A 22,524-nucleotide genomic window follows, 5' to 3' on the forward strand; every position below is an offset into this window, starting at 1 on the left:
TGTAAAATAATGTTATTGGTTCATGACACATTTTATTCAGTTGAAGTAGTCTAGTAATGTCAGCAATCACTTAAACAAACACCTGTGTTCTATGTAAGAGTGGGAGAGGAATATTTGTTTCCTTGTCAGAAGGAATGAAAGAGACCTTTACTAGAGGTCACTGACACCAGTGGCATGATCCAACTAGTCCCTGGTCTTTCCAAAAATTCCTAACAGTTTGACATCTTATTTGAATAGTGAGAGGAGATAACTGGGGAAGATACCATGTCAAGAGGTATTAGTAGGGAGCTGGCAAAGAAGGATTCAGAAGGTATATTTAGCTACAGTACTTACCCAAGACTAAAGCATGCATGGAATTCAGAGATTAAATTAAAATAAGAATGTAAAGTGGCCACAAAAATCAGCTACAGGTCTTTTTTCAATGTGCTTGAGATACAGTATATGTGGAGGATAGCTTTATGGAGGAAAACTTGGGTTAGTACCCCCATCTGCCTTCTGAATGTGTCTTTCAAAGAGTAGCACCTTTACCAGGGGATTTCCAAAACTGAATAAGATTACATCATACATGCTACCTGTCCCAGACCTGCTGTTTTCAACTCTCTAGAGACAGCAGGAGCGGTAGAGATACTCTCAATGATCGGCTATGAAAAGCCAACTGACATTTACTCTTGAGGTGCTGACTTGTTACACCCTCGACAACTGTGATTATTATTATTTGACCATGCTGGTCATTTATGAACATTTGAACATGTTCTGTTATAATCTCCACCCGGCACGGCCAGAAGAGGACTGGCCACCCCTCATAGCCTGGTTCCTCTCTAGGTCTCTTCCTAGGTTTTGGCCTTTCTAGGGAGTTTTTCCTAGCCACTGTGCTTCTACACCTGCATTGCTTGCTGTTTGGGGTTTTAGACTGGGTTTCTGTACAGCACTTTGAGATATCAGCTGATGTAAGAAGGGCTATCTAAATACATTTGATTTGATCATATCAATAGGGACCAGTGACATCACTTTGAGTTCCATTTTGTTAAATTTTGTAGGGTCCGCCATCTTTAGGACCGCCCATTCTGGCGCAACTAGTCTGGTCAAAGACGGCAACTAACGCCAAGATCGCCCATCTAACCACACCTGGAAAACCAAGATATCTTGACAAGATTGACAAGAATACTCTGTTGTGATCCATATCTCGCTCCTAGCGAGCTTTTCACAGCACCTAAAATCAGCAAACAAAATCCTCCCTCATACTATAGATGGAGCTAGCTAACATTAATGTGGCATTACTGACATAGCTACTAGCTACTACTAAGCTAGCTAACTCTACATTTTTCTGACATAAACAAACTCGCGTGAGTCGCGGCAACAGGCAGCTGCTTCGTGAAAACGAATAATAATGTCAGCTAGATTATGATTTAGCAACAGAAGCTAGCTAGCTTTTATTGGAAGAATTCAACATTGTGTGTGACGCACTGGGTTAGCTGCATCCCTTTTGTTTCATATGAAGTATGACAGCTGGCTCAGCTAGCTAGCTAGCTAGCTTAGCTGTTGCTAGTTAGCTAATGTTGGACAAATCAGGCTAGCTTTCATGACATTGTCAAACTTCATAAACACTGCTCATCGGTGCGCAAAACACCTTAGTTAGATGTAAAATGGTACGACTAAGACAGATTTCTTGTTTTAGCTTTGATTAATTCAGTGATTTAGGCAATCGACCGCAATGGATGACGGACTTCTAAAGAACTTAAGAACACTTGGAATCTATGAATAGGCATAGAGGGTCTTCTCAATGTTGTATATACAGTGCCTTCAGAAAATATTCAGACTCCTTGACTTTTTTCACATTGTTAGCTTACAGCATTATTCTAAAATTGATCAAATCACCCCCCCCCCCCCCCTTCAATCTACACACAATACCCCAGCAAAAACTGTTTAGCCATTTTTGCAAATTTATTACAAACATAAATATCTCATTTACATAAGTATTCAGACCCTTTACTCAGTACTTTGTTGAAGCAGCGATTACAGCCTAGAGTCTTCTTGGGTATGACGCTACAAGCTTGGCACACCTGTATTTGGGGAGTTTCTACCATTCCTCTCTGCAGATCCTCTCAAGCTCTGTCAAGTTTGATGGGGAGCATTGATGCACAGCTATTTTCAGGTCTCTCCAGAGATGTTGGAGTTGGTTCAAGTCCGGGCTCTGGCTGGGCCACTCAAGGACATTCAGAGATTTGCCCCAAAGCCACTCCTGCATTATCTTGGCGGTGTGCTTAGGGTCGTTGTTCTGTTGGAAGGTGAACCTTCGCCCAGTCTGAGGTCCGAAGCACTCGGGAGCAAGGATCTCTCTGTACTTTGCTCTGTTCATCTTTGCCTCGATTCTGACTAGTCTCCCAGTCCCTGCCACTGAAAAACATCCACACAGCATGATGCTGCCACCATTGCTTCACCGTAGGGATGGTGCCAGGTTTCCTCCAGACGTGACTCTTGGCATTCAGGCCAAAGAGTTCAATCTTGGTTCATCAGACCAGAGAATCTTGTTTCTCATGGTCTGAGAGTCCTTTCGGTGCCTTTTGGCAAACTCCAAGCGGGCTGTCATGTGCCTTCTACTGAGGAGTGGCTTCTGTCTGGTCACTCTACCATAAAGGCCTGATTGGTGGAGTGCTGTAGAGATGGTTGTCCTTCTGGAATATACTCTCATCTTCACTGAGGAACACTAGAGCTCTGTCAGAGTAACCATCGGGTTCTTGGTCACTTCCCTGACCAAGGCCCTTCTCCCCCAATTGCTCAGTTTGGCTGGGCAGCCAGCTTTAGGAAGAGTCTTGGTGGTTCTAAACTTCTTCCATTTAAGACTGATTGAGGCCACTGTGTTCTTGGGGACCTTCAATGCTGCAGACATTTTTTGGTACCCTTCCCCAGATCTTAGTGCTCTACGGACAATTCATACGCCGTTATGGCTCGGTTTTTGCTCTGATATGCACTGTCAACTGTGGGTCCTGATCTAGACAGGTGTGCCTTCAAGGGGTCTGAATACTTTCCGAAGGCACTGTATGTTCTAGGAATATCCTGCTTACCCTGTAGTAAGCTAGCTGCAGAGTCAGCTGAATGAAGGATATCCCCTTTAACTCACCTTGTAGTAAGCTAGCCAGGCACGTGCACAGATCGAGCTCAACCAGTGCCCGAGCACCTGCCCTTTTGCCCGCCTATGAAAAAGTGCCCTCGTTGCCTGGTCGAATTTTTTATTTTGTTAAATACTTTTTACATTTTATTTAGAGTCTCATTTACATTTTTTGTTTTAATTTTAAAATGTAACGAATTGCACATCAAACTAGCTAATTTCATAAGCTGCTTGAATCCCAGCAAATACCCCCTCCGCCGCCCCCAAGAGCACCAGCACCCCCTGAAGCTAGCTGCAGAGCCAACTGGTTGAAGGACATTCCCTTTAACTCACCCTGTAGTAAGCTAGCTGCAAAGCCAATTGAATGAAGGCGTCTGGGCTGATCTTCAGCTTTTTGATGCGTCCCTTCCCAAAGTCCCTGAAGGGGAAGACATGACAGTCCACATCGTCAGCTAGGGCCTGTGCCACAGACAGAGAGATGGACACCTGCTCCTGAACCTGAAGAGAGAAAGATGGAGGGGTGAGGGGAGGAAACACTTAAAAGCTTGTTAATTTTTATTAGTTATTTTTCATTAAGACCTCATTCATAATGAAATTATATCTAGACACAGCTTGGTAACTCATTGGCCAGACAATCCTTTCAGACCTAGTGCCTAGTTGATCTCTCTCTGTCGAACCATCTGGTTTCCAAGTGCCTCAGAACGGGACTTGACTGGAAGCCTATGGCAGGAGCGGACAAAAAAAACTACTGGTTTTAATTGGCTGATCTCTATCCATCACCATTTAGCGCAACCCTTATAACCTCCCCATAAGTGTCCTGCATACAGGGGCCAGTATTGTTTCTGTGTTCTTGCGCAACAAAGAAAACTGGGTTAGCTTGTGCAACATGGATATTTTCTTTCTCAAATATACATTATTTCCAATTCACAGCTGCTTTTGTAGTATATTCTTTGAAGAGTTCAACACTTTTCTCAAAACTGCCAGCGGCAAGCCATCTCCCACAGAGATGGTTCCAACAATCTCCTCCAGTGCTTTGCAATAGTCGTAGCGTTCTACATCATTGTCATTGGTACGGAAAAGACTGTGCTTGTACTTTTTACTGGGATAGTGTTCTGTAGAATCACAACATCGTCAACTGCCTTTGATGGCGTATCCTTACTTTTTCTATTTGAAGACAGTGCACATCACGTTACAGGACGGCTAGCAGAGTTACGCTCGCTAGTTATTAGAATGAACAGAGAGATATGTTCCTACTACCTCGGGTTACGGGGAATTATTTATTTGGTGCACCATAGCAAAACACTTTTCTGCCTCAATTTGGCCCCATGCCTCATAGTCGTGCAATACGCTCAGAATTTGAACTGATTATCATGCCACTCAGTAAATCGACCCCCCCCTGGTAACAGTCCTACACTGTTACCAGGCTCTACACGCCAGTAATTTGAGCCTGGGCACGAGGTTAGTGCGTAGTAATTCAGAGGGGTTGGGTTAAATGCGGAAGATACATTTCGGTTGAATGCATTCAGTTGCGCAACGGTCTAGGTATTCCCTTTCCCTAGTAGGCTGTAAGGGTTAAAGGGCGGGGTTAACAGAACAGATGTGAAAGTGCCACTAAAAGATTGTTTCCCAGTCTCTCCCCGTTTGACAACAAAATCTGGTCGAGATCATGGGAAGTCATGACAGAGCGAGAGAGAGCACATATTGATGGGAGGGTACTTCTCCCTTTATCTAATCTTCTTCACCATCTCAGCTCTTCAATAATAAGGCCAAAGAGGACCGAGAGAGAAAGGAAGAGAGAGAAAGACCGCAAGAGATAAATAAAGATAGGGGATAGAGAGGACGCAGAAAACTAACCCATGCGTTTGTCACTTATTGATTAGACTACTGCAATGCTCCACTCTCCAGCTACCCAGATCAAACACTAAATAAACTTCAGTTAGTGCTAAATACTGCTGCTAGATTCTTGGATTGAACCCCAAAAATGTATCATATGTGACCGATGGGCTTGATTCGGTCTTATGTAGCAAAATTTGAAATTGTGTTTTTTAAAATTGGATAAAAGTAGAGATATCATATATGTATATCATACACTACAGTTGAGGAACAATGGGAAAGTAATTCTGCACTGAAAGTTGATAAACTTGTAACCCCACTTTTGAGAAAATGGACCTTGAATGTTTTGGTACAACTACTGGAGCGCTCTTCTTTGTCTACACCCATTCAGCATTCACACCCACTTAAGCCTTAGCCCCACCCATCTCTTTAAGGATTCACATGTGAGGCCATGTGCTAAACATAGTGAGTACGGTAGTGTATTAAACAACCAAAGATTACAAGACTAAAGCCTGGTTTATACTATGTCTATCGACATGTCTGTATACAGTTTCCGCAGTGACATCATGAACTTTCTATTGTCGTCAGACATCAAACTTGTTATTATGAAAAAGTATAAATACAAAAACGTCAGGTTGCATGACATCAGCAGCCTGGTGGTCCAAAATAGCATAACTGGTGTATTTTAACACCAATAAACCCATCAGTTTAAAAATGAATTTAGCACATACTGATGGGAGAGTACTTCTCCATTTAACTAAACTCAGCAAAAAAAGAGGCATCCTCTCACTGTCAACTGCCTTTATTTTCAGCAAACTTAAAATGCGTAAAAATTTGTATGAAAATAAGATTCAACAACTGAGACAAACTGAACAAATTCCACAGACATGTGACTAACAGAAATTGAATAATGTGTCCCTGAACAAAGGGGGGGTCAAAATCAAAAGTAACAGTCAATGCAGCTGGTGGCCACACCAGATACTAAGTACTGCAGTGCATCTCCTCCTCATGGACTGCACCAGATTTGCCAGTTCTTGCTGTGAGATGTTACCCCACTCTTCCACCAAGGCACCTGCAAGTTCCCGGACATTTCTGGGGGGGATTGGCCCTAGCCCTTACCCTCCAATCCAACAGGTCCCAGACGTGCTCAATGGGATTGAGATCTGGACTCTTTGCTGGCCATGGCAGAACATTGACATTCCTGTCTTGCAGGAAATCACACACAGAACGAGCAGTATGGCTGGTGGCATTGTCATGCTGGAGGGTCATGTCAGGATGAGCCTGCAGGAAGGGTACCACATGAGGGAGGAGTATGTCTTCCCTGTAATACAGTGTTGAGATTGCCTGCAATGACAACAAGCTCAGTCCGATGATGCTGTGACATACCACCCCAGACCATGACGGACCCTCCACCTCCAAAATCGATCCCGCTCCAGAGTACAGGCCTCGGTGTAACGCTCATTCCTTCGACGATAAACGCGAATCCGACCATCACCCCTGGTGAGACAAAACCGCGACTCGTCAGTGAAGAGCACCTTTTGCCAGTCCTGTCTGGTCCAGCGGCGGTGGGTTTGTGCCCATAGGCGACGTTGTTGCCAGTGACGCTGGTAAGGACCTGCCTTACAACAGGCTTACAAGCCCTCAGTCCAGCCTATTGGGGACTTACCAGCGTCACGCCTATTGGGGACAGTCTGAGCACTGATGGAGGTAATGTGTGTTCCTGATGGAGGTAATGTAACTCGGGCAGTTGTTGCCGCCATCCTGTACCTGTCCCGCAGGTGTGATGTTCGGATGTACCGATCCTGTGCAGGTGTTGTTACACGTGGTCTGCCACTGCGAGGATGATCAGCTGTCCGTCCTGTCTCCCTGTAGCGCTGTCTTAGACATCTCACAGTACGGACATGCCTCCTTGCAGCATGCCTAAGGCACGTTCACGCAGATGAGCAGGGACCCTGGGCATCTTTATTTTTGTGTTTTTCAGAATCAGTAGAAAGGCCTCTTTAGTGTCCTAAGTTTTTATAACAGTGACCTTAATTGCCTACCGTCTGTAAGCTGTTAGTGTCTTACCGTTCCACAGGTGCATGTTCATTAATTGTTTATGGTTCATTGAATAAGCATGGGAAACAGCGTTTAAACCCTTTACAATGAAGATCTGTGAAGTAATTTGGATTTTTACGAATGACAGTATATCACAAAAGTGAGTACACCCCTCATATTTTTGCAAGGTCTAACATCCACCAGCTCCGTGATGTCGTCATGGAGGAGTGGAAGAGGACTCCAGTGGCAACCTGTGAAGCTCTGGTGAACTCCATGCCCAAGAGGGTTAAGGCAGTGCTGGAAAATGATGGTGGCCACACAAAATATTGACACTTTCGGCCCAATTTTGACATTTTCACTTAGGGGTGTACTCACTTTTGTTGCCAGCGGTTTAGACATTAATGGCTGTGTGTTGAGTTATTCTGAGGGGACAGCAAATGTACACTGTTATACAAGCTGTACACTCACTACTTTACATTGTAGCAAAGTGTCATTTCTTCAGTGTTGTCACATGAAAAAATATACTCAAATATTTACAAAAACGTGAGGGGTGTACTCACTTTTGTGATATACTGTATCTTTGAAAGACAGGGTCCTGAAAAAGGGACGTTTCTTTTTTTGCTGATTTTACATTTACATGACATATTATCCAGAGTGATTTACAGTCGTGAGTGCATACATTTCATACTTTTTTCTCCGTACTGGTCCTAATCTTCTGCCTCTATCTTAGCTCTTCAATAATAAGGCCAAAGAGGCCAGAGATAGAGAGTGAGAGATCAAGAAAGATGAGTGAATGCAGAAAAACTAATCCATGCTTTTGTCACTTCTAGATTAGACTACTTGATAAGAGAATTATCTAATAAGGGTAAATGAATCAATAATCCATCATTAATTAGTAGTTATGTAGCATGGATAATTAATAATTAATGTACTGAACGTTAGTCTCATAAAGGTCTAGTAGAGGCTGGAGAGGGAGAGAAATGTGTGTGTGTATTTAGAGATACCGGGAGGAGCCTTCAAGGTTCTCCTAATCTATGGGGAAAGGAACAGGCAGTGCTGGAACAGTGGTAGGAGGTCAAGGAAGAGATACTGTTCACCTACTGTCTGTGCGTATGTGTGTGCATAGTTAATCTACTTTTGGGTATGGATGTGTGTGCGTAAGCGGAGAGAGGATAAAATGAACATCTTTGTCATTTGGACCTCTGAACGTTCTCTGAATAAACTGAACAGACCTTTTGCAGAAAGCTGAGTCCTTGCCTAATTATGAACCCAGTGTCTTACAAACCCTGGGGATTAGTCAAGGCTTATTGATTGTTAATTTATAGCATTAGGATATAAAATTCCATTATCACTACTGCAATGCTCTACTCTGCGGCTACCTGGATAAAGCACTAAATAAACTTCAGTTAGTGCTAAATACAGCTGCTAGAATCTTGACAAGAACCCAAAAAATTTATCATATTACTCCAGTGCTAGCATCTCTGCACTGGCTTCCTGTTAAGGCTAGGGCTGATTTCAAGATTATACTGCTAACCTACAAAGCATTACATGGACTTGCTCCTACCCATCTCTCTGATTTGTTCCTGCCGTACATACCTACACGTACGCTACGGTCACAAGACGCAGGCCTCCTTATTGTCCCTAGAATTTCTAAGCAAACAGCTGGAGGCAGGGCTTTCTCCTATAGAGCTCCATTTTTTATGGAATGGTCTGCCTATCCATGTGAGAGACGCAGACTCTGTCTCGACCTTTAAGTCTTTATTGAAGACTAATCTCTTCAGTAGGTCCTATGATTGAGTGTAGTCTGGCCCAGGGGTGCAAAAGTGAACAGCAAGGCACTGGAATGACGTACCGCCCTTGCTGTCTCTGACCTGGCCAGCTCCCATCTTTCCACTGGGATTCTCTGCCTCTGACCCTATTATAGGGGCTGAGTCACTGGTTTACTAGTGCTCACCCATGCCGTCCCTATGAGAGGTGCATCAAGTCATGGCAGGTTTTTTTTTTCTCTTGCTATACTCTACTTGAGTGGGTTTAGTCACTGATATGATCTTCGTGTCCGGTTTGCGCCACCTCGGGCTCGTGCGGTGAGGGACATCTTCGTGGGCTATACTCCTCCTTGTCTCAGAGTAGTAAGTTGGTCTGTTGCTATCCCTCTAGTGGTGATGGGGGCTGTGCTTTGTCAAAATGGATGGGGTTAAATCCTGCCTGGTTGGCCCTGTCTGGTGGTATCGTCGGACGGGGCCAGAGTGTCCCCCCGACCCCCCCATCTCAGTCGGCAGTATCTATGCTGCAATAGTCTATGTGCCGGGGGGCAAGGGTCAGTCTGTCCTATCTGGTGTAATTCTCCAGTATTAAGTATGCGCCCTCAAATCCCCCCCCCCCCCTCCAAGATACGGCATCTGTATAAATAGATCGCGACAAGATGCACATATTTCATTCTAGTGGGAGAGGGCTCAACTGACATTTCTGACTAGCGAATTGAAACTTTTTGATGAAAAATAGCCTAGTTCATTTATGAAGTGGAAAAGGTAGTTGGCTGAAAATGTGGGTTGGGCTAATAACTAACTAGATGCGTCAGGTCAACTGGCACATATCTTCCCATGGAAGTTTGGTTCCCAGGGGTTGAGTCACGCAGAGAACCAGATTTGGGTTTTCTAGACAAACACTCACTTGTTAACTTTCTAAAAATGAATTTGTTTAAAGGATGGAAAAACCACCCACGATACCCTGGCCTAAACCTGTTATATGAGCAGTGTGCGTGTGTGATAATGGAAACCCCCCTGCGAGTTTGAGAAGAACCACACGTCCTTCCGCCTTGCATGCAGTAATATTTACATTATGATAGTTTTCATATTTTAATGACGGCCCGGGTTAGTTAGTGGTCCAGAGAGACTGTCATTGGCGGTAACTTATCACTGCTGTTAGAGGACATAGCTTACCTTGTAGGCTTTTTGAAGTGGCGTCTTTATTTGATTACTCATAGTTAATGCTGTCTTATTTGGCCGACCCCGGTGCAGGTTAGTTCTGAAGAATTCGTTGTCATTGAAATTTACCTGGCTAAAAAAGGTGAGCCGCATTCGTATGACTGGTTATCTTAGAGTTGAACTGGGAGTTGAATAAAGTTACCTCACTAACTCCTCAAACCTGATTCGTAGGATACCCCTCTGTTCTTTCCTTGGGTTGAAAACTGTCAGCCACTCTTGAAGAGCAATGGAACTCAAACAAAGTGGAGTAGACTTGAGCATGAAGAACAACATTCAGTAAAGCCAATGCTTCAGTCTGTAGCATCGTAGACATTACTATTGAGAGTAGTTTGCTGTGGAGTGGCATGACACACAAATACTTAAGAGTTTGATCCAACCAGCCAGGGCAGAGAAGACCAGTTTACCACGTGTGATTTCTATTTTCAGTTCAGATACAAAGGCCGCTTCCAACAACAAGAGAGAGAGGAGGAAACGGGGAGATGAAGAGGAAAGCATACTACAGGGAGAGGAGGAAGTGGTAAGAGGAAGGAATAAGAGAATGAGTGGTGCTAATAAGGGGAATTTGAGACAGGCAAGCCCTCAGACAGTTTGAAAGTTGAGGCAACATGAAGGGGAAATGAAAGAACACAGACAGAGAGACAGAGACAGAGAGAGAGAGACAGAGAGCGAGAGAGAATAGATGAAGAAAGAGTTGGTAGTGACATAAGGTCCAGGTGAGTGAGCGAGTGCGTGAGCGGAAAGAGAAAATGTCTCGTCTCAGTGGGGGGAAGCAATGCGACTCGAATAGTAGACCTTTGAGCCTTTGTGAGGTACGGAGGCACCTGTGTATGTGTGTTCTGTTATCAATGTGAAGGCTTCACTATTTTAATAAGCATAGGAATGCTGCAAGTAAGTTAGCGCATGTAATAATTAACAGGGGCAAAGTCCCCCAAAAGTCCCCTGTCATTAGGCGACCAGGCTGTGTGTGTATATTATGCACACTATCGATCAAAAGTTTGGGCACACCTACTCATTCAATTATTTTTCTTTATTTGTACTATTTTCTACATTATAGAATAATAGTGAAGATATCAAAACTATGAAATAACACATATGGAATCATGTAGTAACCAAAAAAAGTGTTAAAGAGATTCTTCAAAATAGCCACCCTTTGCCATGATGACAGCTTTGCACACACTTAGCATTTTCTCAACCAGCTTCACCTGGAATGCTTTTCCAAAAGTCTTGAAGGAGTTCCCACATATGCTGAGCACTTGTTTGCTGTTTTTCCTTCACTCTGCGGTCCAACTCATCCCAAACCATCTAAATTTGCTTGAGCTTGGGGGATTGTGGAGGCCAGGTCATCTGATGCAGCACTCCATCACTCTCCTTCTTGGTAAAATAGCTCTTACACAGCCTGGATGTGTGTTGGGTCATTGTCCTGTTGAAAAACAAATTATAGTCCCACTAAATGCAAACCAGATGTGATGGCGTATCGCTGCAGAATGCTGTGGTAGCCATGCTGGTTAAGTGTGCCTTGAATTCTAACTAAATCCCAGACAGTGTCACCAGTAAAGCATCCCCACACCGTAACACCTCCTCCTCCTCCATGCTTTATGGTGGGAAATACAGATGCGGAGACAATCCGTTCACCCACACCGCATCTCACAAAGACATGGTGGTTGGAACCAAAAATCTCAGATTTGGACTCCAGACCAAAGTACACATTTCCACCAGTCTAATGTCCATTGCTCATGTTTCTTGGCCCAAGCAAGTCTCTTCTTCTTATTGGTGTCCTTTAGTAGTGTTTTTTTGCAGCAATTCGACCATGAAGGCCTGATTCACGCAGTCTCTGAACAGTTGATGTTGAGATGTGTCTGTTACTGGAACTCTGTGAAGCATTTATTTGGGCTGCAATTTCTGAGTCTGGTAACTCTATTGAACTTATCCTCTGCAGCAGAGGTAACTCTTGGTCTTCCATTCCTGTGACGATCCTCATGAGAGCCAGATTCATCACAGCGCTTGATGTTTTTTGCGACTGCACTTGAAGAAACTTTCAAAGTTCCTGAAATGTTCTGTATTGACTGACCTTCATGTCTTAAGGAAATGATGGACTGTCATCTCACTTTGCTTATTTGAGCTGTTCTTGCCATAATATGGACATGGTCTTTTACCAAATAGGGCTATCTTCTGAACACCACCACTACCTTGTCACAACACAACTGATTGACTCAAATGCATTAAGAAGGAAAGAAATTCCACAAATGAACTTTAAGAAGGCACACCTGTTAATTGAAATGCATTCCAATGCATTCCACCTCATGAAGCTGGTTGAGAGAATGCCAAGAGTGTTCAAAGCTGTCATTAAGGCAAAGGCAAATGTTATTTCATAGTTTTGATGTCTTCACTATTATTCTACAATGTAAAAACAAGTACAAATAAAGGAAAACCCTTGAATGAGTAGGTGTTCTAAAACTTTTGACCAGTAGTGTATGCAAAATGCGGAGCTCTGTAACTGTCAACCAGTCAGTCAACCAGCCTGCCAGTCAGTCATAGCAGCACAATGAGGTAATTTCCAGGAGTGGAACTCCCCAGCGTTCCCACAGAGAGACAGTTAGCACAGTAGAGGCCAGGGGAGGAGAGCACTGCACTGCTGAGGTAGAAGTAGGGATAGAAGGTGGAGATATACAGTGCCTTCGAAAAGTATTCAGACCCCTTGACTTTTTCCACATTTTGTTACGTTACAGCCTTATTCTAAGGCTTTTTATAGAAATCTACACACAATACCCCATAATGAGAAAGCAAAAACAGAGTATCATAGCAAAGGGTCTGAATACATACGTAAATAATAAAAAAAAAAATATATATAATTTACTTATGTATTCAGACCCTTTGCTATGAGACTCAAAATTGAGTTCAGGTGCATCCTGTTTCCAATTCAATTGAATTCACCTGTGGTAAATTCAATTGATTGGACATAATTTGGAAAAGAACACACCTGTCTATATAAGGTCCCACAGCTGACAGTGCATGTCAGAGCAAAAACCAAGCCGTGAAGTCGAAGGAATTGTCCATAGAGCTCCGAGACAGCATTGTGTCGAGTCACAGATCTGGGGAAGGGTACAAAACAAATGTCTGAAGCCATGAAGATCCCTAAGAACACAGTTGCCTCCATCATCCCTAAATGGAAGAAGTTTGGAAACACCAAGATTCTTCCTAGAGTTGGCCGTCCGGCCAAACTGAGCAATCGGGGGAGAAGGCCCTTGGTCAGGGAAGTGTCCAAGAACCCAATTGTCACTCTGACAGAGCTCCAGAGTTCATCTGTAGAGATGGGGGAACCTCAGAAGGACAACCATCTCTGCAGCACTCAACCAATCAGGCCTTTATGGTAGAGTGGCCAGACAGAAGCCACTACTCAGTAAAAGGCACATGACAGTCAGCTTGGAGTTTGCCAAAAGGCACCTAAAGACTCTCAGACCATGAGAAACAAGATTCTCTGGTCTGATAAAACCAAGATTGAATTCTTTGGCCTGAATTCCACGAGTCACGTCTGGAGGAAACCTGGCACCATCCCTACGGTGAAGCATGGTGGTAGCAACATCATGCTGTGGGAAAGTTTTTCAGCGGCAGGGACTGGGAGACTAGTCAGGATCAAGACAAAGATGAACGGAGCAAAATACAGAGAGATCCTTGATGAAAATCTGCTCCAGAGCACTCAGGACCTCAGACTGGGCGAAGGTTCACCTTTCAACAGGACAACGACCCTAAGCACACAGCCAAGACAACGCAGGAGTGGCTTCGGGACAAGCCTCTGAATGTCCTTGAGTGGACCAGCTAGAGCCCGGACTTGAACCCGATCTAACATCTCTGGAGAGACCTGAAAATAGCTGTGCAGCAATGCTCCCCATCCAACCTGACAAGGCTTGAGAGGATCTGCAGAGAGGAATGGGAGAAACTCCCCAAATATAGGTGTGCCAAGCTTGTAGTGTCATACCCAAGAAGACTCAAGGCTGTAATCGCTGCCAAAGGTGCTTCAAGAAAGTACTTAGTAAAGGGTCTGAATACTTATGTAAATGTGATATTTCAGTTATTTATATTTAATACATTTACAAACATTTCTCAACTTGCTTTTGCTTTGTTATTATGGGGTATTGTGTGCAGATTAATGTGGAAAATAACAATTTAATACATTTTATAAGAAGGCTGTAACGTAACAAAATGTGAAAAAAGTCAAGGGGTCTGAATACTTTCCGAATGCACTGTAGGTGGTAGAGATAGAGTGGAGGGAATTTCCCCCGATTGTCTGACTGTTGTGGCTCGGTAGAAACAGAGAAGGAAACGGAAAACTCCAACCGCAACAAACAAACAGAGAGAGAGAAAGCGCGAGAGAGATGCCACTTCTCTCAGATGAAAGAAAAGAAACTGATGAAAGACAAAAAGAGAAGACCTTTCATCTAGAGCTGTGGTGGTCATGACATTTTGTCAGCCGGTTATTGTCATGCAATCATCACCTCAGAAAGCACTGCCCATTTTGTTGTGTTAGGCTTTGAAACAACATCCACAACGACCATGTTTTCCACTCAGTTTCAAACCTGTTTATGAACGTCTTTCTTCAAATTGATCAATCACAGTGAGGTGACTTTTAAAAGCACTTACTGTTTTCATGATGTGTTCGATGCGATTTTGGATTGCATTTGAATTGATGTCAGAGTGGTTAAAGGGAAAAGAACCCTGAGTGCCAGGCCATTAGCAACCTGATAATCATTAGCGAGTTGGGTACTACCAACGCATGTCCAGAGTGCATAAAAGGAGATTACCGTGACTCAACGGCCACATAGAATTTCACTGCGGTCATGACTCATGATTGCCGGTGTGGCGGTAATACAGTCACCGCAACAGACCTACTTTCACCCAACCGTGGCTCACGGAGGTCATGCTAACATTGTGCACCATACTTTGACTAAAATATTAAAAACTTAAGCCACTGAATTTGTTCCTCAACATGTATTCATTGTGGCTCAGGACTGTCAATGGACATTAGGTCGTGGAATGAAAGAGAGAGAGGAACTGATCCGAGCCTTAAAGAAAGAGGAGAGAGGGACAATGTTTTACAGGGTGTTTCAAGTGACACTAAACACGGACACACTCCCCTCCCAAATGATGTCTGAGGCAAGGTTTCCATTAGCCGGCAAATCACCTGGAGAAAAAAAATCCCATTGCAAAATTATGCTTTTTATTCATTAATCGAAAAAGCAGTCAATGGAAATACTTTTGACAGGTAAAAGGTAGTGGTCTATAGATTCATTTGCCTTATTTTGTGGAATTAAAATTGGCCTGCGTATTTTCGTTAGTCAGCATAGAGCCTATTTTGAGCGGGATTTCTCCTGCACGATTAAAAAGAGCTACTGGTAATTGAATCACGCCTCCCATTCACCATTCAAGTGCTTCACCCACCACTTTACAATGTGAGCTGGAGGCAGTAGGCATTTTGAAAACATACTTAATAAACCTGAATTTTTATTTCATATTATGAGGCATCGTTTACCTTGCTTCAAATTAGCATACAGTGAGGGGAAAAAAGTATTTGATCCCCTGTTGATTTTGTACATATGCCTGCTGACAAAGAAATTATCAGTCTATAATTTTAATGGTAGGTTTATTTGAACAGTGAGAGACAGAATAACAACAAAAAAATCCAGAAAACCGCATGTCAAAAATGTTATAAATTGATTTGCATTTTAATGAGGGAAATAAGTATTTGACCCCCTCTCAATCAGAAAGATTTCTGGCTCCCAGGTGTCTTTTATACAGTTAACGAACTGAGATTAGGAGCACACTCATAAAGGGAGTGCTCCTAATCTCAGCTTGTTAACTGTATAAAAGACACCTGTCCACAGAAGCAATCAATCAATCAGATTCCAAACTCTCCACCATGGCCAAGACCAAAGAGCTCTCCAAGGATGTCAGGGACAAGATTGTAGACCTACACAAGGCTGGAATGGGCTACAAGACCATCGCCAAGCAGCTTGGTGAGAAGGTGACAACAGTTGATGTGATTATTCGCAAATGGAAGAAACACAAAAGAACTGTCAATCTCCCTCGGCCTGGGGCTCCAGTCAAGATCTCACCTCGTGGAGTTGCAATGATCATGAGAACGGTGAGGAATCAGCCCAGAACTACACAGGAGGATCTTGTCAATGATCTCAAGGCAGCTGGGACCATAGTCACCAAGAAAACAATTGATAACACACTGCGCCGTGAAGGACTGAAATCCTGCAAGGTCCCCCTGCTCAAGAAAGCACATATACATGCCCGTCTGAAGTTTGCCAATGAACATCTGAATGATTCAGAGGACAACTGAGTGAAAGTGGTGTGGTCAGATGAGACCAAAATGGAGCTCTTTGGCATCAACTCAACTCGCTGTGTTTAGAGGAGGAGGAATGCTGCCTATGACCCCAAGAACACCATCCCCACCGTCAAACATGGAGGTGGAAACATTATGCTTTAGGGGGGTTTTTCTGCTAAGGGGACAGGACAACTTCACCGCATCAAAGGGACGATGGACGGGGCCATGTACCGTCAAATCATGGGTGAGATCCTCCTTCCCTCAGCCAGGGCATTGAAAATGGGTCGTGGATGGGTATTCCAGCATGACAATGACCCAAAACACACGGCCAAGGCAACAAAGGAGTGGCTCAAGAAGAAGCACATTAAGGTCCTGGAGTGGTCTAGCCAGTCTCCAGACCTTAATCCCATAGAAAATCTGTGGAGGGAGCTGAAGGTTCGAGTTGCCGAACGTCAGCCTCGAAACCTTAATGACTTGGAGAAGGTGGGCTGTTTAGAATGTTGTTTCCCCAGGTGGGCTCTTTAGAATGTTGTTTCCCCAGGTGGGCTCTTTAGAATGTTGTTTCCCCAGGTGGGCTCTTTAGAATGTTGTTTCCCCAGGTGGGCTCTTTAGAATGTTGTTTCCCCAGGTGGGCTCTTTAGAATGTTGTTTCCCCAGGTGGGCTGTTTAGAATGTTGTTTCCCCAGGTGGGCTCTTTAGAATGTTGTTTCCCCAGGTGGGCTCTTTAGAATGTTGTTTCCCCAGGTGGGCTCTTTAGAATGTTGTTTCCCCAGGTGGGCTCTTTAGAATGTTGTTTCCCCAGGTGGGCTCTTTAGAATGTTGTTTCCCCAGGTGGGCTGTTTAGAATGTTGTTTCCCCAGGTGGGCTCTTTAGAATGTTGTTTCCCGCAAATTGCATATTGCCAAATGTTTGAAAATTACGTTTTATTGGCTGTTTCATTAACGAGTTACATGTTCTGTTATGATGAATTACCATAATGTAAATGTGATTTCTGTTATTCTGATCACCGTGGGTTGATGCCCTAATGGGTTTCGCACCCAATGTACATGTGTCCGGTAAATTTCTCAAATGGCCGGTAAATTTGAATCTTCCCCGTCATGTTGTCCGGCACCACAATGTCCCTAACGGAAACCCTGGTCTGAGGGTGTGTTAGGGAACGATGCACACACCCAGCACTCTCACCTCCACAGGGATGTCCCACGTGAGTCTCTGAGGGGGCGGTAAGGAGCGCTCCACCTCTCCCTTACAGTGGCCGTCCTCTGTGTAACCCAGTTGGAAGGCATCTGTGGCCAGGGTGAACTGAGGACAGACAGAGAGCAGCTGTTAAATACACACACATAGACATGCAGACACACAAACATTCAAACACTCAAAGTTCAGCGGCTTCACCATTCACAAAGAGTATAAAAACACAGAAACTTGACCTGCCAAAAACTAATAACAAACATGTTTATCCTCTATCTGATCCTCTATCTGATCTATCTGAGCATATCCTGAGAATATCCAGTTTGGATAATAACTGCAAGATCCTGATCTGGGCTATGCTCTATTTAACCACAGGTTCCTTTTAGCCACATACTGGCCATATGTAGTCTACCTCACACACACAAAAATCTGCAAGATCGGATTGTTCTAAATAAAACCAAGTGCTTGATCTCCATTGATGACAGGCCATTTGGGCTGTCAAAGGGAATCCCCCCCCCCCCCCCGCCAATCTTTTTAACCTCAATAGCTCCAGCACCATACTAGTGTCTACACAATGTGAAAACGGCACATTTCTATGTTAGGTAGCTAAAAAGAGAAGAAAAAGGTCCTAATAAAATGCTATTTGATTATGCCTGTTTGACAGATAAACACACACACACCTCCCACAGGTGTGCCACTGTCGGGGCGTCGGCCCAAGAGTGCTCTGCATTCAGCCCATTCTTCCCATTCTTGTACACCACCACAGAGAAGGACTTATCGAACCACCTGAGACCGAGAGAGAGAGAGGAGATGGGGGGGGGGGGGGGGGGGGCAGGAGAGAGGAGATGGGGGGGGGGGCAGGAGAGAGGAGATGGGGGGGCAGGAGAGAGGAGATGGGGGGGGGGGCAGGAGAGAGGAGATGGGGGGGGCAGGAGAGAGGAGATAGGGGGGGGCAGGAGAGAGGAGATGAGGGGGGGGCAGGAGAGAGGAGATGGGGGGGCAGGAGAGAGGAGATGAGGGGGGGGGCAGGAGAGAGGAGATGGGGGGGGGGGGCAGGAGAGAGGAGATGGGGGGGGGCAGGAGAGAGGAGATGTGGGGGGGCAGGAGAGAGGAGATGGGGGGGGGCAGGAGAGAGGAGATGTGGGGGGGCAGGAGAGAGGAGATGGGGGGGGGGCAGGAGAGAGAGAGACACACAGAGAGAGAGAGATATATATATAGATAGATCAATTAGCTCAGTGCTTTCAGTTTTGAGAGTTGACCACACACTATCAAAGCAGAATATACACATCCCTTGACCACCCACCACTGTCCTGTTCCAGCCAAAACATCAGACTAATATTTACTCATCATTCATCAATCTCATTGAGAGTTCAATACTGTATTGTATGAGAGTGCCACACAGACAGGAATCCACTGAAACTTAGACACAGATGTGAAGCACTTGATTTTGGAGGAGGGAGAGAAGAGTGTGTACAAGAGGAACTTCGGCCTAGTGTCGACGATTCTGAACAACCAGAACCATGTCCATGGGTGGGAGATATCCGTCAATTACTTCACTAAAGCAACTGGTGCTCTTGGACTTGTAAAACATTTGCTGCTAATTCAAGCAGGTTGTCACATACCATGTTTGTGTGTGTGTGTGTGTGTGTGTGTGTGTGTGTGTGTGTGTGTGTGTGTGTGTGTGTGTGTGTGTGTGTGTGTGTGTGTGTGTGTGTGTGTGTGTGTGTGTGTGTGTGTGTGTGTGTTCGTGTGTGTGTAGCCCTACAGTACAGCACGTGTGAAAGGAAGAGGGGATCAAATGGACCAGATGAAGACCATCTGTTAACAAAGACATCCTGCTCTCTTCATTACGCACAATTCGACTCAATCTAGATAACCGGTAAACTATGATAGAGGTGGCACCCTATTCCCTATACGGTGCACTACTTTGGATCAGAGCCCTATGGGCCCACGCCTTGGTCTAAAGGTAGTGCACTACAGTATATAAGGAAAGGGGTGCCATTTGGTACATGCCTAGTACCAGACCCACTTTTAGAAGAGTGTGATGGATTGAATGTTCTTTCGTTGCGTGGCAACTGGGGAAAGGCAGAGTTGGACACTATAAAACTGGTCCTAATTCACTCCATAGCCCTTCCAGTTGGCTCCATCCTGTCAATGTTGACAGATCTGTAAGGTGTTAGCAATAAGGTGGAAGCTCCGCCACGGTTCTACATTTCTACTAAATAGAAGCTCATCTTAATACGTCTGCACCACACAGTCACACACCTGTCATAACATTTCCCGTGGAGGAGGGACTTGGCGTAGCGGTCCAGGTTTCCAACTGGGTCTTCTCCCATCATTCCTTGCTCCTCGTCGTCCAGGGTGACAAAGAAGGCGGCCCTCTCGATGCAGTCCAGCGAGCGCTTGTTCACCCCTGAGCTGAAGTACTGCTTTCTTACGGCACACCACGGCACCCTGGGACAAAACGTATCCAAATCACGCCAAACTTCACTTCAAAAAGGTAGACTCAACACGATGTACATCATCAACACTGAGTCTACTGTACTGCTTACTTACAGAAAGACATCAATATCAACAGCAACCAAAACTGACGAGAATCCTCCTTTGTTACTGGACATAGGGGAACCTGTTTCCCTTCTGCAACCCACTCCCTGCAGAACAGTGTGCATGGTGGTAATGAACACAATAAAATAGTTGACAGTGGTGTGAAAGTGATCCCCACGGGACATGCCTGGACAAAACACCCCATGATCAGACTAATTCAACCGTGCGGTTGTAACTGTTCCTTGCTCAAAAGGCGGAACACGATTAGCAGTCATGACGAGCTGAAGATGACTAAAAGATTCAATGGCGGGAGGAAGGGTGTGCCGCTACCTTACCACACCCACACTCCCAGGAAAGCATGCGAGTTTTTAACTCCGTGTGTAAAGTTGTACAGAAACAGACGGGAGCACCACGGTGTACCAACAATTGTGACGTGAGCGTGAGTTGTTTTACGCGTCTGCATGGGTGTCGTGTTTTAAGTGCGCGCGAGAGAGCGCGCGAGGGACGGAATCCTTCTCATGATTATTATTCCAACTTACCACAATCAAAACCCAGAAAAGCTCTGTTGGTATACATAGACCATAACTGCACAGACCAGTAACTACATTCAGTATAATTGACCTTAATCCTAGGACAATGCTTGTGTTTGTGTAATGAGAGCAGTAGTGGCCCGGTTTAGCAGGTTTTAACTGATAGTGCTTTACCTTATCATAACACACACCCAGACAGCAAATGGTACATATCGTTTTATGCATTCTCCTTATATATGAACTCGTCTTTTTTCCCCTTTTTTCTTTCGTCCCCCAGCATCTACTCTATAATCTTCTATGTATTATATTCCTCTAAGCGCTGTTCCTCCTCTCCTCTTTCACTTCATCTCACCTTTAGCCTCACTCCTTCCCCTCTCCCTCAGTTTAGTTCCCTTCCCTCCATGCATTCTCAACCAACACACTCTCTGTTTCGCTTTTCCATCCCCCTTCTCGTTTGCTTGCTCTTCCTTGAAAACATTTTTTTAGACCCTTCTCGTCTTCTTCGTGACTTCTCCATCTCTCGGCTGACTCCGCTCTGCACTCTTCCTTTCCGCCATTTTGTGATCAGACCACTTAAGACTCTTGTGGCCATTGAGGTGACCGACGGAAGTTCTACTTGTCTGTGGTATCCTGCAGACCTGGGTTCAAATACTATCAGAAACCATTTCAAATACTTGAGTTGCGCTTGATTGAGCGTGCTTGGCTCAATGGACCAATACAATAGACCGGAAAACAAAAACCCTGCCCACTTGACACTCCATGCTGGCTAGAGTGAACGGTCAAAGTATTTGAAAGATTTCAAATCATATTTGAACCCATGTCTGTTATCCTGCATTGCTATCCTTGTCTGATGTCTCAAGCCAAAGTCTGCACATCTACAGCCGTCTCAGGCATAATGAACATGAAGCTCCGTAGGGCCATCTAGTAGCCATACATCAGATCATGCAAAACACTACACTGTCATATTTAGGGGGATATCCGGGTGGTGGAAAACGCAGAGAACAGATGCTCACGTACACACACACACACACACACACACGTACACACACACACACACACACACACACACACACACACACACACACACACACACACACACACACACACACACACACACACACACACACACACACACCCCTCTTCCCCCCACCACTATAGACACCTGTCTCCAGCAGTCAGTGCTCCCAGCCTGTCCTCTCCAGGTCCGGGGGGTGAAGGGTCATCTAGGATCCTCTGGATCTGGTACTCTATCTCTCTAGGCGAGAGGAGACGCCCCGCCTTGTACACCCACAGCCTGAAGTAGCGCCCCCGGTGGTAGACAGCCACAAATTCACTGTCCTGCCAGTGCTGCAGCACATCTGGAGAGGAGACACATGTCGAGAGAGAGAGATGCAGAACACTACGCATTTTTATTTGATTTGATTTGACCTTTATTTAACCAGGTAGGCTAGTTGAGAACAAGTTCTCATTTACAACTGCGAGCTGGCCAAGATAAAGCAAAGCAGTGCGACACAAACAACACAGAGTTACACATGGAATAAACAAGAGTACAGTCAATAACACAATAGAAAAAAAGAAAGTCTATATGCAGTGTGTGCAAATGGCGTGAGGAGGTAAGGCAATAAATAGGCCCTAGTAGCGGAGTAATTGCAATTTAGCAGATTAACACTGGAGTGATAGACGAGCAGATGATGATGTGCATGTAGAAATACTGGTGTGCAAAAGAGCAGAAAAGTAAATCAAAACAATATGGGGATGAGGTAGGTAGATTGGGTGGGCTATTTACAGATGGACTATGTACAGCTGCAGCGATCGGTTAGCTGCTCAGATAGCTGATGTTTAAAGTTAGTGAGGGAAATATGTCTCCAGCTTCAGCGATTTTTGCAATTCGTTCCAGTCACTGGCAGCAGAGAACTGGAAGGAAAGGCAGCCAAAGCAGGTGTTGGCTTTGGGGATGACCAGTGAGATATACCTGCCGGA

At 44.7% G+C, this 22,524-nt stretch overlaps 1 protein-coding gene across 3 annotated transcripts in view; it reads right to left on the reverse strand.

Annotated features, from left to right (window-relative positions):
- The window catches only part of cpt1a2b (carnitine palmitoyltransferase 1A2b), a 54,222-nt gene that overhangs the window by 10,060 nt on the left and 21,638 nt on the right, over window positions 1–22,524 (reverse strand). For all 3 annotated transcript variants that reach the window (XM_014192738.3, XM_014192737.3, XM_045714933.2), the window contains 5 exons: window positions 21,707–21,902; window positions 19,736–19,924; window positions 18,151–18,256; window positions 17,468–17,584; window positions 3,440–3,604 (listed from right to left, as the gene is read on the reverse strand). In XM_014192738.3, coding sequence (XP_014048213.1) covers window positions 3,440–3,604; window positions 17,468–17,584; window positions 18,151–18,256; window positions 19,736–19,924; window positions 21,707–21,902 — 773 coding nt within the window. The remainder of the gene's footprint in view (window positions 1–3,439; window positions 3,605–17,467; window positions 17,585–18,150; window positions 18,257–19,735; window positions 19,925–21,706; window positions 21,903–22,524) is intronic.

The sequence above is a fragment of the Salmo salar genome, chromosome 03 (assembly GCF_965601325.2).
Source record: "Salmo salar chromosome 03, fSalSal1, whole genome shotgun sequence".
Taxonomy (NCBI): domain Eukaryota; kingdom Metazoa; phylum Chordata; class Actinopteri; order Salmoniformes; family Salmonidae; genus Salmo; species Salmo salar.